Source organism: Pseudorasbora parva, chromosome 11 (assembly GCF_024679245.1).
Source record: "Pseudorasbora parva isolate DD20220531a chromosome 11, ASM2467924v1, whole genome shotgun sequence".
Classification (NCBI taxonomy): domain Eukaryota; kingdom Metazoa; phylum Chordata; class Actinopteri; order Cypriniformes; family Gobionidae; genus Pseudorasbora; species Pseudorasbora parva.
Window position 1 is genome coordinate 45,570,326 of NC_090182.1, and position 13,418 is coordinate 45,583,743.

Consider the following 13,418-nt stretch of genomic DNA (forward strand, 5'->3'; position numbering starts at 1 on the left):
CATAATTAATTATAAATACAATTACTGAAATGCAATGCAATACAATTTATTATAAAATTGATTCATAATAAAATTAATGAAATCAAATGATTAAATTATAAAATTAATAAAAAATAAATTAATGCAATGTAATGCAATAAAACAAAAATTCAATTAATTACAAAATGGATTATTAATACAATTATTGCAATTCAATGCAACTCAATACAATTTATTATAAAATTAATTAATAATAAAATGAATGCAATGCAATAAAAAATTTAATTATAAAATTAATAATTAGTTAATAATAGAAAGAATGCAATGCAATAAAATCAATTAATTATAAATTATTAATAAAGGTAATCAATAATAAAATTAATGCAATACATTCAGTTAATTATAAACTAATAAAATTAATGCAATACAATAAAATTATTTAAATATAAAATTAAATTAATAATAGAATGCAATGTAATGCAATAAATTTAATTAATAATAACATGTATGCAATGCAATAAAACAAAACAAAATCAATTAATTATCACATTTATTAATAATCAAATTAATGCAATGTATTGCAATACAATTAATTACAAAATCAATTAGCAATAAAATGAATGCAATGCACTTCATTGCAAAAAACTAAAATAAAACAAATCTTTAAAGGTGCCCTAGAATGATTTGAAACAATATGTTAAATTGTTCTCTGAGATCTACATAGAGGGTATGTGGCTTATTTAAGGGCAAAAATTGTCCAGATACAGTTTTACAGGTCTATTTACAACCCTATAAATTGTCCCTAGGATGTAATGCCATAGGTAATGCCAAAACAGACATAGGATGTAAAGAACGACTGAATGACACTTTAAGCAGAACATCTCAAATGGAGATTGATAAAATGCAGCTTACTTGTTTATTGGTGTTTTCAGATCATCCAAGAGAGAGAGAGAGAGAGAGAGAGAGAGAGAGAGAGAGAGAGAGAGAGAGAGAGAGAGAGAGAGAGAGAGAGAGAGAGAGAGAGAGAGAGAGAGAGAGAGAGAGAGAGAGAGAGAGAGAGAGAGAGAGAGAGAGAGAGAGAGAGAGAGAGAGAGATCGCATGCATATGGTTGCCAGATTGGACATGTTTAGGTGAAACACCGGATAGCATACATGTTCTTTTCACAGAAAAGCTCTGATTGGGGGATTTAAATCACTGAAATCTGGCAACCGCAAACATCTTTACTTTCCCTCCGACAAAACCAAAACCAGTGGTTTCTGCTCAAGTTGTTATTTTTTAAACTATATTTTAGACTTGTCTTTTTTCGTCAACGATATTGCACGTTTACGCAGTAACGTTACGCAGTGACTGATGTAGCCTAATCTGAAATACAAATCAGGCAAAAACATCATAGGAAACACCATACTTCAGTTCTCAAAAATATAAATATATAACTTATATTTTTACAAAATGAATAGCCTAGTCAAATGACTATCGTTTTAACTTATATGGTGGAAAAGGTGACGTTTGCTAGAAGGGTTGAGTGAACGATCTGTAAGCAAAGTATCTACGGTTGTATTTTGTAATACAGAATAATATTACCCTTTGTCATCAGACACACTATTTAGTTTGGTATGGTACTTGGAGATTCCTATTGTTACTGTACTAGCATCTCACGTTATCTAGACAATGCTGTCTCTCTAAGAAACTTTCGATTAAATTGTTTAAACAGTCAATAAGTGGATAAATCGCTACTTACTGCTTGCAGGAATACAGTCGCCCCTTCCTTCAGTTTAAGACGCTGAGCGAAGCTTGCTTGAAATGGGCCGAACAAACGAACGATCTTGAATTAAATTGTTGTGGTGTCGGATTATAATAAACCTCAACCATGACTGTTGACTGTGGGAAGCGTAGAAAAGTCCCCTGCACAGCCTGAACATGGACCATTCGCTCCATTTCCGCCTGACATTGAACATGTTTGGACAGATGCAAATGTTGGGGGCGTGCATATAAATGATCCCCAATGCTTGCGTCACAGTTGGGTTTATGTTGAGAAGCACTGTTTATCCCGTGGTGTTTTTGATTCACGAGATTTACATCAGAAGTAGGAGTCAATGATGTTTGAGATTCACAGTATGTGATGTCCATGTGCTGAACTCTTATTATTTCACTATGGCAAGGCTAATTCAATTTTTCATTCTAGTGCACCTTTAAATTCCAAACTTTTTATCGGTAGAGTTTATTTAACTTCTCTAATATATGAGTCTATTATTATCCTAAAATGTTAGTGTTATTTAAGGATAAGTATGACATGTATATGAAATCTAGTTTTATTCATAAGTGCTTTACCAATTAATGTTCGAAACTTCTACATCCTATGCTTTTTTCTTAAAAACAGTTAAATGAACCATATGAATGAATATAAAAGTGATTTGATGAGGCGTGCAGCCTGTAGTGCACATTTGAGCAGTGTGTCCAAAGGCACATCACATGTTCTCATCAAAGCCCCGGGCCAGCTGTGAGGACGAGAATGCTTAGCTTAGTTGGCTTAGCGTTTTCTTCACCGCCATAAAAGCGGATCTCATCCGGAGGGAAGCGTCAGCAGCTGGCCGCGGATCCACCGTGCAGTGCACTTATTCCAATGGGGCTTTTCATGCCAATGTTTTTTGTGGTAACAACAAATGTAGATAAAGCCGCTCCTAAATGCACAGAATGTTTTTGTATTGTGGAAGGCTAATTTACATGTCAATCATATTACAATGTCTCTATTCATGCTGACAGACTGACTACACACTCCAAGAAAACAGGAGTGCAAGAGTTAAAGAGGAGGTTTTCCTCCATCTTCATCTCTTATGTGTGTAATGTGTGTGTGATCATGAAAGCGTCCCTCCAGCGGGAGTTCTTCTCGATATCAGTGTCACGTCCATAGGGACATAGGTATTGATTTGGTCTATTTTAGAATGACTTGCGGTGTGTGAACGTAACACACACTGCATACATACCGTAACACACAACGCAACACGCACCGCATACACACCGTAACACACCGCAACACGCACCGCATACATACCGCAACACACACCGCAACACGCACCGCACACATACCGTAACACACACCGCACACATACCGTAACACACACCGCAACACGCACCGCACACATACCGTAACACACACCGCAACACGCACCGCACACATACCGTAACACACACCGCACACATACCGTAACACACACCGCAACACGCACCGCACACATACCGTAACACACACCGCAACACGCACCGCACACATACCGTAACACACACCGCAACACGCACCGCACACATACCGCAACACGCACCACATACATACCGTAACACACCGCAACACGCACCGCATACATACCGTAACACACACCGCAACACACACTGCACACATACCGTAACACACACCGCAACACGCACCGCACACATTCCGTAACACACACCGCAACACGCACCGCACACATACCGTAACACACACACCGCATACATACCGTAACACACACCGCAACACGCACCGCACACATACCGTAACACACACCGCAACACGCACCGCACACATACCGTAACACACACCGCATACATACCGTAACACACAACGCAACACGCACTGCACACATACCGTAACACGCACCACACACATACCGTAACACGCACCGCACACATACCGTAACACACACCGCAACACGCACCGCACACATACCGTAACACACACCGCAACACGCACCGCACACATACCGCAACACGCACCGCAACACGCACCGCACACATACCGTAACACACACCGCAACACGCACCGCACACATACGTAACACACACCACACACATACCGTAACACGCACTGCATACACACCGTAACACACACCGCAACACGCACCGCAAACATACCGTAACACGCACTGCATACACACACTGCATACACACTGCAGACGGAGTGTGTGTGTGAAACGGGCATCATGAGGGCCACCTGGATCCTGTTCCAGCTTGATAAGTAGGTAAGGTGTCCTTGTGAATGGGTCGCTCTCAGGAGCTCAGTGAACTCAAGCGTGGGGCCGTGATAGGCTGACACCTGATAGGCTGACACCCCACGCACCACACACATACCGTAACACGCACCGCACACATACCGTAACACGCACCGCACACATACCGTAACACACACCGCAACACGCACCGCACACATACCGTAACACACACCGCAACACGCACCGCACACATACCGCAACACGCACCGCACACATACCGTAACACGCACCGCACACATACCGTAACACACACCGCAACACGCACCGCACACATACCGTAACACACACCGCAACACGCACCGCACACATACGTAACACACACCGCACACATACCGTAACACGCACTGCATACACACCGTGACACACACCGCAACACGCACCGCAAACATACCGTAACACGCACTGCATACACACACTGCATACACACTGCAGACGGAGTGTGTGTGTGAAACGGGCATCATGAGGGCCACCTGGATCCTGTTCCAGCTTGATAAGTAGGTAAGGTGTCCTTGTGAATGGGTCGCTCTCAGGAGCTCAGTGAACTCAAGCGTGGGGCCGTGATAGTCTGACACCTGAGCAATAAGTCCATTCCTGACATTTCCTCACTACTAAATATTCCATGCTCAACTGTTAGTGGGATTATAACAAAGTGGAAGCGATTGGGAACAACAGCAACTCAGCCACGAAGTGTTAGACCACGCACCGCATACATACCGTAACACACACCGCAACACGCACCGCACACATACCGTAACACACACCGCACACATACCGTAACACACACCGCAACACGCACCGCACACATACCGTAACACACACCGCAACACGCACCGCACACATACCGTAACACACACCGCACACATACCGTAACACACACCGCAACACGCACCGCACACATACCGTAACACACACCGCAACACGCACCGCACACATACCGTAACACACACCGCAACACGCACCGCACACATACCGCAACACGCACCACATACATACCGTAACACACCGCAACACGCACCGCATACATACCGTAACACACACCGCAACACACACTGCACACATACCGTAACACACACCGCAACACGCACCGCACACATTCCGTAACACACACCGCAACACGCACCGCACACATACCGTAACACACACCGCATACATACCGTAACACACACCGCAACACGCACCGCACACATACCGTAACACACACCGCAACACGCACCGCACACATACCGTAACACACACCGCATACATACCGTAACACACAACGCAACACGCACTGCACACATACCGTAACACGCACCACACACATACCGTAACACGCACCGCACACATACCGTAACACGCACCGCACACATACCGTAACACACACCGCAACACGCACCGCACACATACCGTAACACACACCGCAACACGCACCGCACACATACCGCAACACGCACCGCAACACGCACCGCACACATACCGTAACACACACCGCAACACGCACCGCACACATACGTAACACACACCACACACATACCGTAACACGCACTGCATACACACCGTAACACACACCGCAACACGCACCGCAAACATACCGTAACACGCACTGCATACACACACTGCATACACACTGCAGACGGAGTGTGTGTGTGAAACGGGCATCATGAGGGCCACCTGGATCCTGTTCCAGCTTGATAAGTAGGTAAGGTGTCCTTGTGAATGGGTCGCTCTCAGGAGCTCAGTGAACTCAAGCGTGGGGCCGTGATAGGCTGACACCTGATAGGCTGACACCCCACGCACCACACACATACCGTAACACGCACCGCACACATACCGTAACACACACCGCAACACGCACCGCACACATACCGTAACACACACCGCAACACGCACCGCACACATACCGCAACACGCACCGCACACATACCGTAACACGCACCGCACACATACCGTAACACACACCGCAACACGCACCGCACACATACCGTAACACACACCGCAACACGCACCGCACACATACGTAACACACACCGCACACATACCGTAACACGCACTGCATACACACCGTGACACACACCGCAACACGCACCGCAAACATACCGTAACACGCACTGCATACACACACTGCATACACACTGCAGACGGAGTGTGTGTGTGAAACGGGCATCATGAGGGCCACCTGGATCCTGTTCCAGCTTGATAAGTAGGTAAGGTGTCCTTGTGAATGGGTCGCTCTCAGGAGCTCAGTGAACTCAAGCGTGGGGCCGTGATAGGCTGACACCTGAGCAATAAGTCCATTCCTGACATTTCCTCACTACTAAATATTCCATGCTCAACTGTTAGTGGGATTATAACAAAGTGGAAGCGATTGGGAACAACAGCAACTCAGCCACGAAGTGTTAGACCACGTAAAATCACAGAGCGGGGTCAGCACATGCTGAGGGTCACAGTGCACAGAAGTCACTTTCAGAGTCAATCGCTCCAGACCTCCAAACTTCTGTGTCCTTCGGATGAGCTCAAGAACAGTGTAGAGAGCTTCATGGAATGGGTTTCCATGGCCGAGCAGCTCGCATAAGTAGGTAAGGTGTCCTTGTGAATGGGTCGCTCTCAGGAGCTCAGTGAACTCAAGCGTGGGGCCGTGATAGGCTGACACCTGATAGGCTGACACCCCACGCACCACACACATACCGTAACACGCACCGCACACATACCGTAACACGCACCGCACACATACCGTAACACACACCGCAACACGCACCGCACACATACCGTAACACACACCGCAACACGCACCGCACACATACCGCAACACGCACCGCACACATACCGTAACACGCACCGCACACATACCGTAACACACACCGCAACACGCACCGCACACATACCGTAACACACACCGCAACACGCACCGCACACATACGTAACACACACCGCACACATACCGTAACACGCACTGCATACACACCGTGACACACACCGCAACACGCACCGCAAACATACCGTAACACGCACTGCATACACACACTGCATACACACTGCAGACGGAGTGTGTGTGTGAAACGGGCATCATGAGGGCCACCTGGATCCTGTTCCAGCTTGATAAGTAGGTAAGGTGTCCTTGTGAATGGGTCGCTCTCAGGAGCTCAGTGAACTCAAGCGTGGGGCCGTGATAGTCTGACACCTGAGCAATAAGTCCATTCCTGACATTTCCTCACTACTAAATATTCCATGCTCAACTGTTAGTGGGATTATAACAAAGTGGAAGCGATTGGGAACAACAGCAACTCAGCCACGAAGTGTTAGACCACGCACCGCATACATACCGTAACACACACCGCAACACGCACCGCACACATACCGTAACACACACCGCACACATACCGTAACACACACCGCAACACGCACCGCACACATACCGTAACACACACCGCAACACGCACCGCACACATACCGTAACACACACCGCACACATACCGTAACACACACCGCAACACGCACCGCACACATACCGTAACACACACCGCAACACGCACCGCACACATACCGTAACACACACCGCAACACGCACCGCACACATACCGCAACACGCACCACATACATACCGTAACACACCGCAACACGCACCGCATACATACCGTAACACACACCGCAACACACACTGCACACATACCGTAACACACACCGCAACACGCACCGCACACGTTCCGTAACACACACCGCAACACGCTCCGCACACATACCGTAACACACACCGCATACATACCGTAACACACACCGCAACACGCACCGCACACATACCGTAACACACACCGCAACACGCACCGCACACATACCGTAACACATACCGTAACACACAACGCAACACGCACTGCACACATACCGTAACACGCACCACACACATACCGTAACACGCACCGCACACATACTGTAACACGCACCGCACACATACCGTAACACACACCGCATCACACACCGCACACATACCGTAATACACACCGCAACACGCACCGCACACATACCGCAACACGCACCGCACACATACCGTAACACGCACCGCACACATACCGTAACACACACCGCAACACGCACCGCAAAACACAGGTAAGGTGTTTAAAGAGCAAGATTGTATATTATCAGTAAGTCTGAATCAAATGAACTTGTGTATTTAAACATGCTAGCCGATTATTGCTTTCTAAATGAGCAGTTTTAAGGGATGTTACAGATAATAGAGCAGGCTACTCAAAAAAAAAGTAAATATCACATTAATAATTAACTTTACTAACATAAAATCTCTAAATAGCATTTACTTGATGTTTTGAGTTGAACATGCCAAAAAAATTGACTAAAAATCCAACAGTTAATTTACGGTTATATTTAAGTTTTTCACTAAAAGAATTTAGTCATTTCTACCAAATTATTTCTATGAAATTTCTATCAAAATATTTGAGAACGAAGAATTAAATCTGTTTAAAGAACCACAAATATTACTTCGTTCAAATCAAGATTATTAATATTTAACACACACACACTGAAGACGGCTCGATGGCTGTTTGAGTTCTCTTCAGTCTCCAGAGCAGTTCCTTCTTCTCAGCGTCGCAGTATTGGTATATAATATAACAACATGGTCAAATATAACATTGGGAAGTGATAGCAGTGTTAGGCAGTGGGATTCTGTGGACTATTACCTGTCTCTATGTGTTTCCGCTCAGCTGATTTTTGTATTGATGATAAAGGAAAATGGAAGTTTATAAATTAGATTTAAAAAGCAAGCCGTTTTAAAAAAACAAATCATATAGGGAATCATACTAAATCACAAAACTGCACACATACCGTATATATACATATTTCAGTTTTTGTCTTCTTTATCACTCTTTCAACACAGGAAGCGCAAATGGGATTCAGTGGATCCTGAAGTCTCTGCTCCTTGGAATTTCAAGCCTTTCCTTGCTCTTTATATTTAATAAACCTTTAATAAACATTAAAAAGCACACAATCTTTAGTTATATTTAGACTGCTCCTGCTGACTTTAGCATATTTCCTCCTCTGCGTGTCAGTGGGGAAACTTAACCTTATATTCATACTCCTTTCTCTGAGCGACTGGATCATCCTCACGCAGCACTGCAAACCATAGCTGGAGGACAAGGACAACATGGCGGAAAGGACAGACAAAATGCTTGGCATGCAGTTTATTAGAAATGTATAAATCGATTGCGCTAAATCAGTGCAAAAGTACATTGCCAAAAGTATTGGGACACTCCTCCAAATCACTGAGTTCAGGTGTTCAATCTCTTCATGGCCACAGGTGTATAAATCAAGCTCTAGGCCTGCAGACGCTTCTACACACATTAGTGAAAGAATGGGTCGCTCTCAGGAGCTCAGTGAACTCAAGCGTGGGGCCGTGATAGGCTGACACCTGAGCAATAAGTCCATTCCTGACATTTCCTCACTACTAAATATTCCACGCTCAACTGTTAGTGGGATTATAACAAAGTGGAAGCGATTGGGAACAACAGCAACTCAGCCACGAAGTGTTAGACCACGTAAAATCACAGAGCGGGGTCAGTACATGCTGAGGGTCACAGTGCACAGAAGTCACTTTCAGAGTCAATCGCTCCAGACCTCCAAACTTCTGTGTCCTTCGGATGAGCTCAAGAACAGTGTAGAGAGCTTCATGGAATGGGTTTCCATGGCCGAGCAGCTCATCCAAGCCTTACACCACCAAGAGAAATGCAAAGCGTGGGATGCAGTGGAGTAAAGCAGCCGCCACTGGACTCTAGAGCAGTGAGACGTGTTCTCTGAGCGACCAATCATGCTTCAGTCTGACAATCTCATGGACGAGCCTGGGTTTGGCGGTTGCCAGGAGAACGGGACTTGCCTGACTGCATTGTGTCAAGTGTAAAGTTTGGTGAAGGGGGGATTATGGTGTGGGTTGTTTTTCAGGGGTTGGGCTTGGCCCCTTAGTTCTAGTGAAAGGAACTCTTAATGCTTTAGCATACCAAGACATTTTGGACAATTTCAAGCTGCCAACTTTGTGTGATCAGTTTGGGGATGGCCTCTTCCTGTCCCAACATGACTAAATTGATACAAAAGCTTATAAATCATACAGAATTAGTTATTTAAAAAATGTGAAAATGCAGAATGTTTCCTGTGTTTGGTAGGTTTAGAGGTAGGGGCAGTGTATGGAGATAGAAAATACGGTTTGTACAGTATAAAAACCGTTATGTCTATGGTGAGTGCCCAGAAAGATAGTACACCAGACGTGTGTGTGTGTGTGTGTGTGTGTGTGTGTGTGTGTGTGTGTGTGTGTGTGTGTGTGTGTGTGTGTGTGTGTGTGTGTGTGTGTGTGTGTGTGTGTGTGTGTGTGTGTGTGTGTGTGTGTTTTTGTTTGTATGTCTTTATCCTTAAACTTACCACCACACCTCTCCCTAACTGTACCTGTATCCCACCTCAATATCAGCAAAAGTGTTTTGCAATATACTATGAACCTCAATAAGTACGTTAGATTTATTTTTTTAATGTAAGTACATAGTAGTTAAGGCCACCTAATATAAAGTGGGAATGTTAGTAGTGTGTTGCAACTGGCGATTATAGTAAAGGCACTCAACCAATCTCAACACACTGCTCCAGCTGGCCAATCAGAGCACAGTGTGCTTTTCAGGAGGAGGGGCTTCATAGAGACAGAAACTAAACAGAGCGTTACTGACAGACTGGGAAGAGACGAGCTGCAACAATGGAGAATATGAGGAAATAATCAACATTCAAGCAGGAAAACCTGCTCTAGTAGAGCCCAAAAACAACATCAAGACTCTGTAAAAGGGCATAATATGGGCTCTTTAAGTGAAAAAGCAGACAGCACCATCGAACACTATAACACTAAATAAACACACTCACACCTCATAAGCCAGCAAAACTCTCAATACTGTAAGATGTGAGAAGCGAATGAGCCAGAGATGGATGTTTGTGGGAGGCCAGACATCCTGCTGAGAGAAAATACAACCAAACCGCTACAGAGACAGCGAAGGACACACACACACACACACACACACACACACGTCTGGGCTTGAGCTAAAGGGTATAAATTCTGTATTTGTATGGATTTGAAGTGCTCTAAAGGCCCAGCCATGTCTGTGTACTCAAACCTGAGCTCTTATGTCGGGTTACTGACAGCATTTCATGAGCTTGTTACTCAAGCAGCAAAAAGGCTAAACAGAACTGAACTGGACTGAAAGCATAGTGCCAACCACAAGCCCTAGATAGTAGCCAACTCTAGTGTGTGCACTTGTGAGAGTAACCCTGACTCTGTGTTAGGAATACCATCAAAATCATCCATCTATTTTTTTCAGTTTTAGTATTACGCAAACATTAAACATGGTCTCATTGGCAAAACGTACCTGTGGCAACGTTTTTGCAAAACCAATAGGTAGATATCGCTGCAGTTTCCAACAGAAATGAACACTAGAGGCAGTAAAACAGCAAGCATTTTTTATCGTGTTTTTTTTTTTACCATAGTCCATGATTTGTAAACGAAAACATTCTGGAGTTTGCGTCACTTAACCAGCTCCATATGTTCAGATATTCTGACCTATTTAGCTTGCTCAGTAGCTCAGCTGGTACAGATTTGTGCTTGCGTTGCTGAAAGCTCGGGAACGAATCCCGTGAAAAACGCGTCATGATAAAAAGAGCTCAAAGACGAGTTGACGGATACAATTTAATTTGTCACATTTGCTGTTGTTAACACTATCGTTTAGGTTTAGGGCTTAGTGTGGGTGTACGTAAAGAAAACAAAGTGACAAAACATGCCAGGTTCACGCACATCTGTTCCAGAAAAAAATCTTTTAGCATTACCCAGTGGACATTTCACTGCGAAACTGTCACGATATGTACCTATTGGTACGTTTGTCCAGTGAGACCAGGCTGCAAACGTTATATTTCAGTTAGTTACCAAGAAACCCCTGCACCTTGACACCCGGAAATCACACAATCGAATAGCTTTTTTCCGTTTGCATTATTCATCAATGGGTTTAAAGGAACACTCCAGTATTTTTAGAAATAGGGCTTATTCAACTTCTTTCCTACATTTAGATATGTGGAGAAAAACTTTTTTTTTATCTCAGTGTGTGTATTGTTTTAGTTTGGCAGGGTTGCCGCTAGCTTAGCTAAGCATAATGAATGGAATCCTATGTTGCCAGCTAGCATGTCCCGTGTAAAAGTGATCCAAAAAAACCAAACACCCACCTAATTACTTCTTGTGGCCTGCGTATTCACAACGAGTACAAATAGCGATGCAGATTAAGACTAGGCGATTACCTAGGCAGATATTAATATGGGATTATATTATGGGGAAGCACAGACGGAGCAGAGATATCACGGCTCTCATCCTCACGTCCTCCGGCTGTTGAGCGATTGCAATGTGTTGTGTGATATCTCTGCGCCAAAGTAGCAGTGCTTCGCCTGTGCTTCCCCATAATATAGTCCCAAGTTCCCCTAAATATTACTCGTTGTGAATACGCAGGCCACAAGAAGTAATTAGGTGGGTGTTTGTTTTTGGATCACTTTTACTCGGGACATGCTAGCTGGCAACATAGGATTCCATTCATTATGCTAAGCTAAGCTAGCGGCAATCTTGCCAAACTAAAACAATGCATGCACTGAAACAAAAATGCATTTGTCCACATATCTAAATGTAGAAAATAATGTAATCTAAATGTAGAATAAGCCCTATTTCTAAAAACGGCGGAGTGTTCCTTTGAGGGAATACTGTTGAATGCTTTAGCTTTATCTTGCACATCACTCACCCTTGTGGAAGCTGGGATTGCTGTCCCGCAGGAGGCAGCTGAGCTGGTGTCCGTTGAGCTGGAGGAGGCGGAGCTGCTCTCGGAGCGGTAACTCCTCAAACACGGCCGGGATCAGTCGGCCCACGCTGTTCTGGGAGATGGGTAAGCCCAGAGCCAGGGCGAGGGTGGGGGTCAGATCCACCTGCTCCAGGACGTCCGGCTCCTCGAAGCCCGCTGCGAAGAGCAAGACACATCATTAACTGATGTTAGCTAACTCTGGTGCAATTACTATTAATTGTGCATTGTCCCTGTAAGAATAAACAATAAAATAAATAAATAAATAACTGCCCATCGGCTTTTAGACTTACAGCACATTCTTGTCCATGAGGCACACTTTCAAAAGTCTGTTCTCTAATATTTTCAGCAAAATGTGAATAAAATTGTCTGTTATTTATTTGAACGCTTCAGTCCATGTTGTTGGGAAACACAATAATACTGTTTAACTGTATGTTTGGTCAGCATCGAAGACTTTTCTCCCTCTATCCATCCATCCATTTATCCATGCTATGTATCCATCCATCCATCCATCCATGTATCTATGCATCCATCCATCATCCATCCATGTATCTATCCATCCATCTATCCATCCATCCATTATCCATCCAT

At 44.5% G+C, this 13,418-nt stretch overlaps 2 protein-coding genes across 4 annotated transcripts in view; one reads left to right on the top strand and one right to left on the bottom strand.

The window, feature by feature from the left end:
• Positions 1 to 13,418, bottom strand: part of pigg (phosphatidylinositol glycan anchor biosynthesis class G (EMM blood group)) — a 211,448-nt gene that overhangs the window by 126,033 nt on the left and 71,997 nt on the right. For all 3 annotated transcript variants that reach the window (XM_067458106.1, XM_067458108.1, XM_067458107.1), the window contains exon 6: positions 12,774 to 12,986. In XM_067458106.1, coding sequence (XP_067314207.1) covers positions 12,774 to 12,986 — 213 coding nt within the window. The remainder of the gene's footprint in view (positions 1 to 12,773; positions 12,987 to 13,418) is intronic.
• The window catches only part of gnpda2 (glucosamine-6-phosphate deaminase 2), a 469,370-nt gene that overhangs the window by 34,786 nt on the left and 421,166 nt on the right, over positions 1 to 13,418 (top strand). The window lies entirely within an intron of this gene.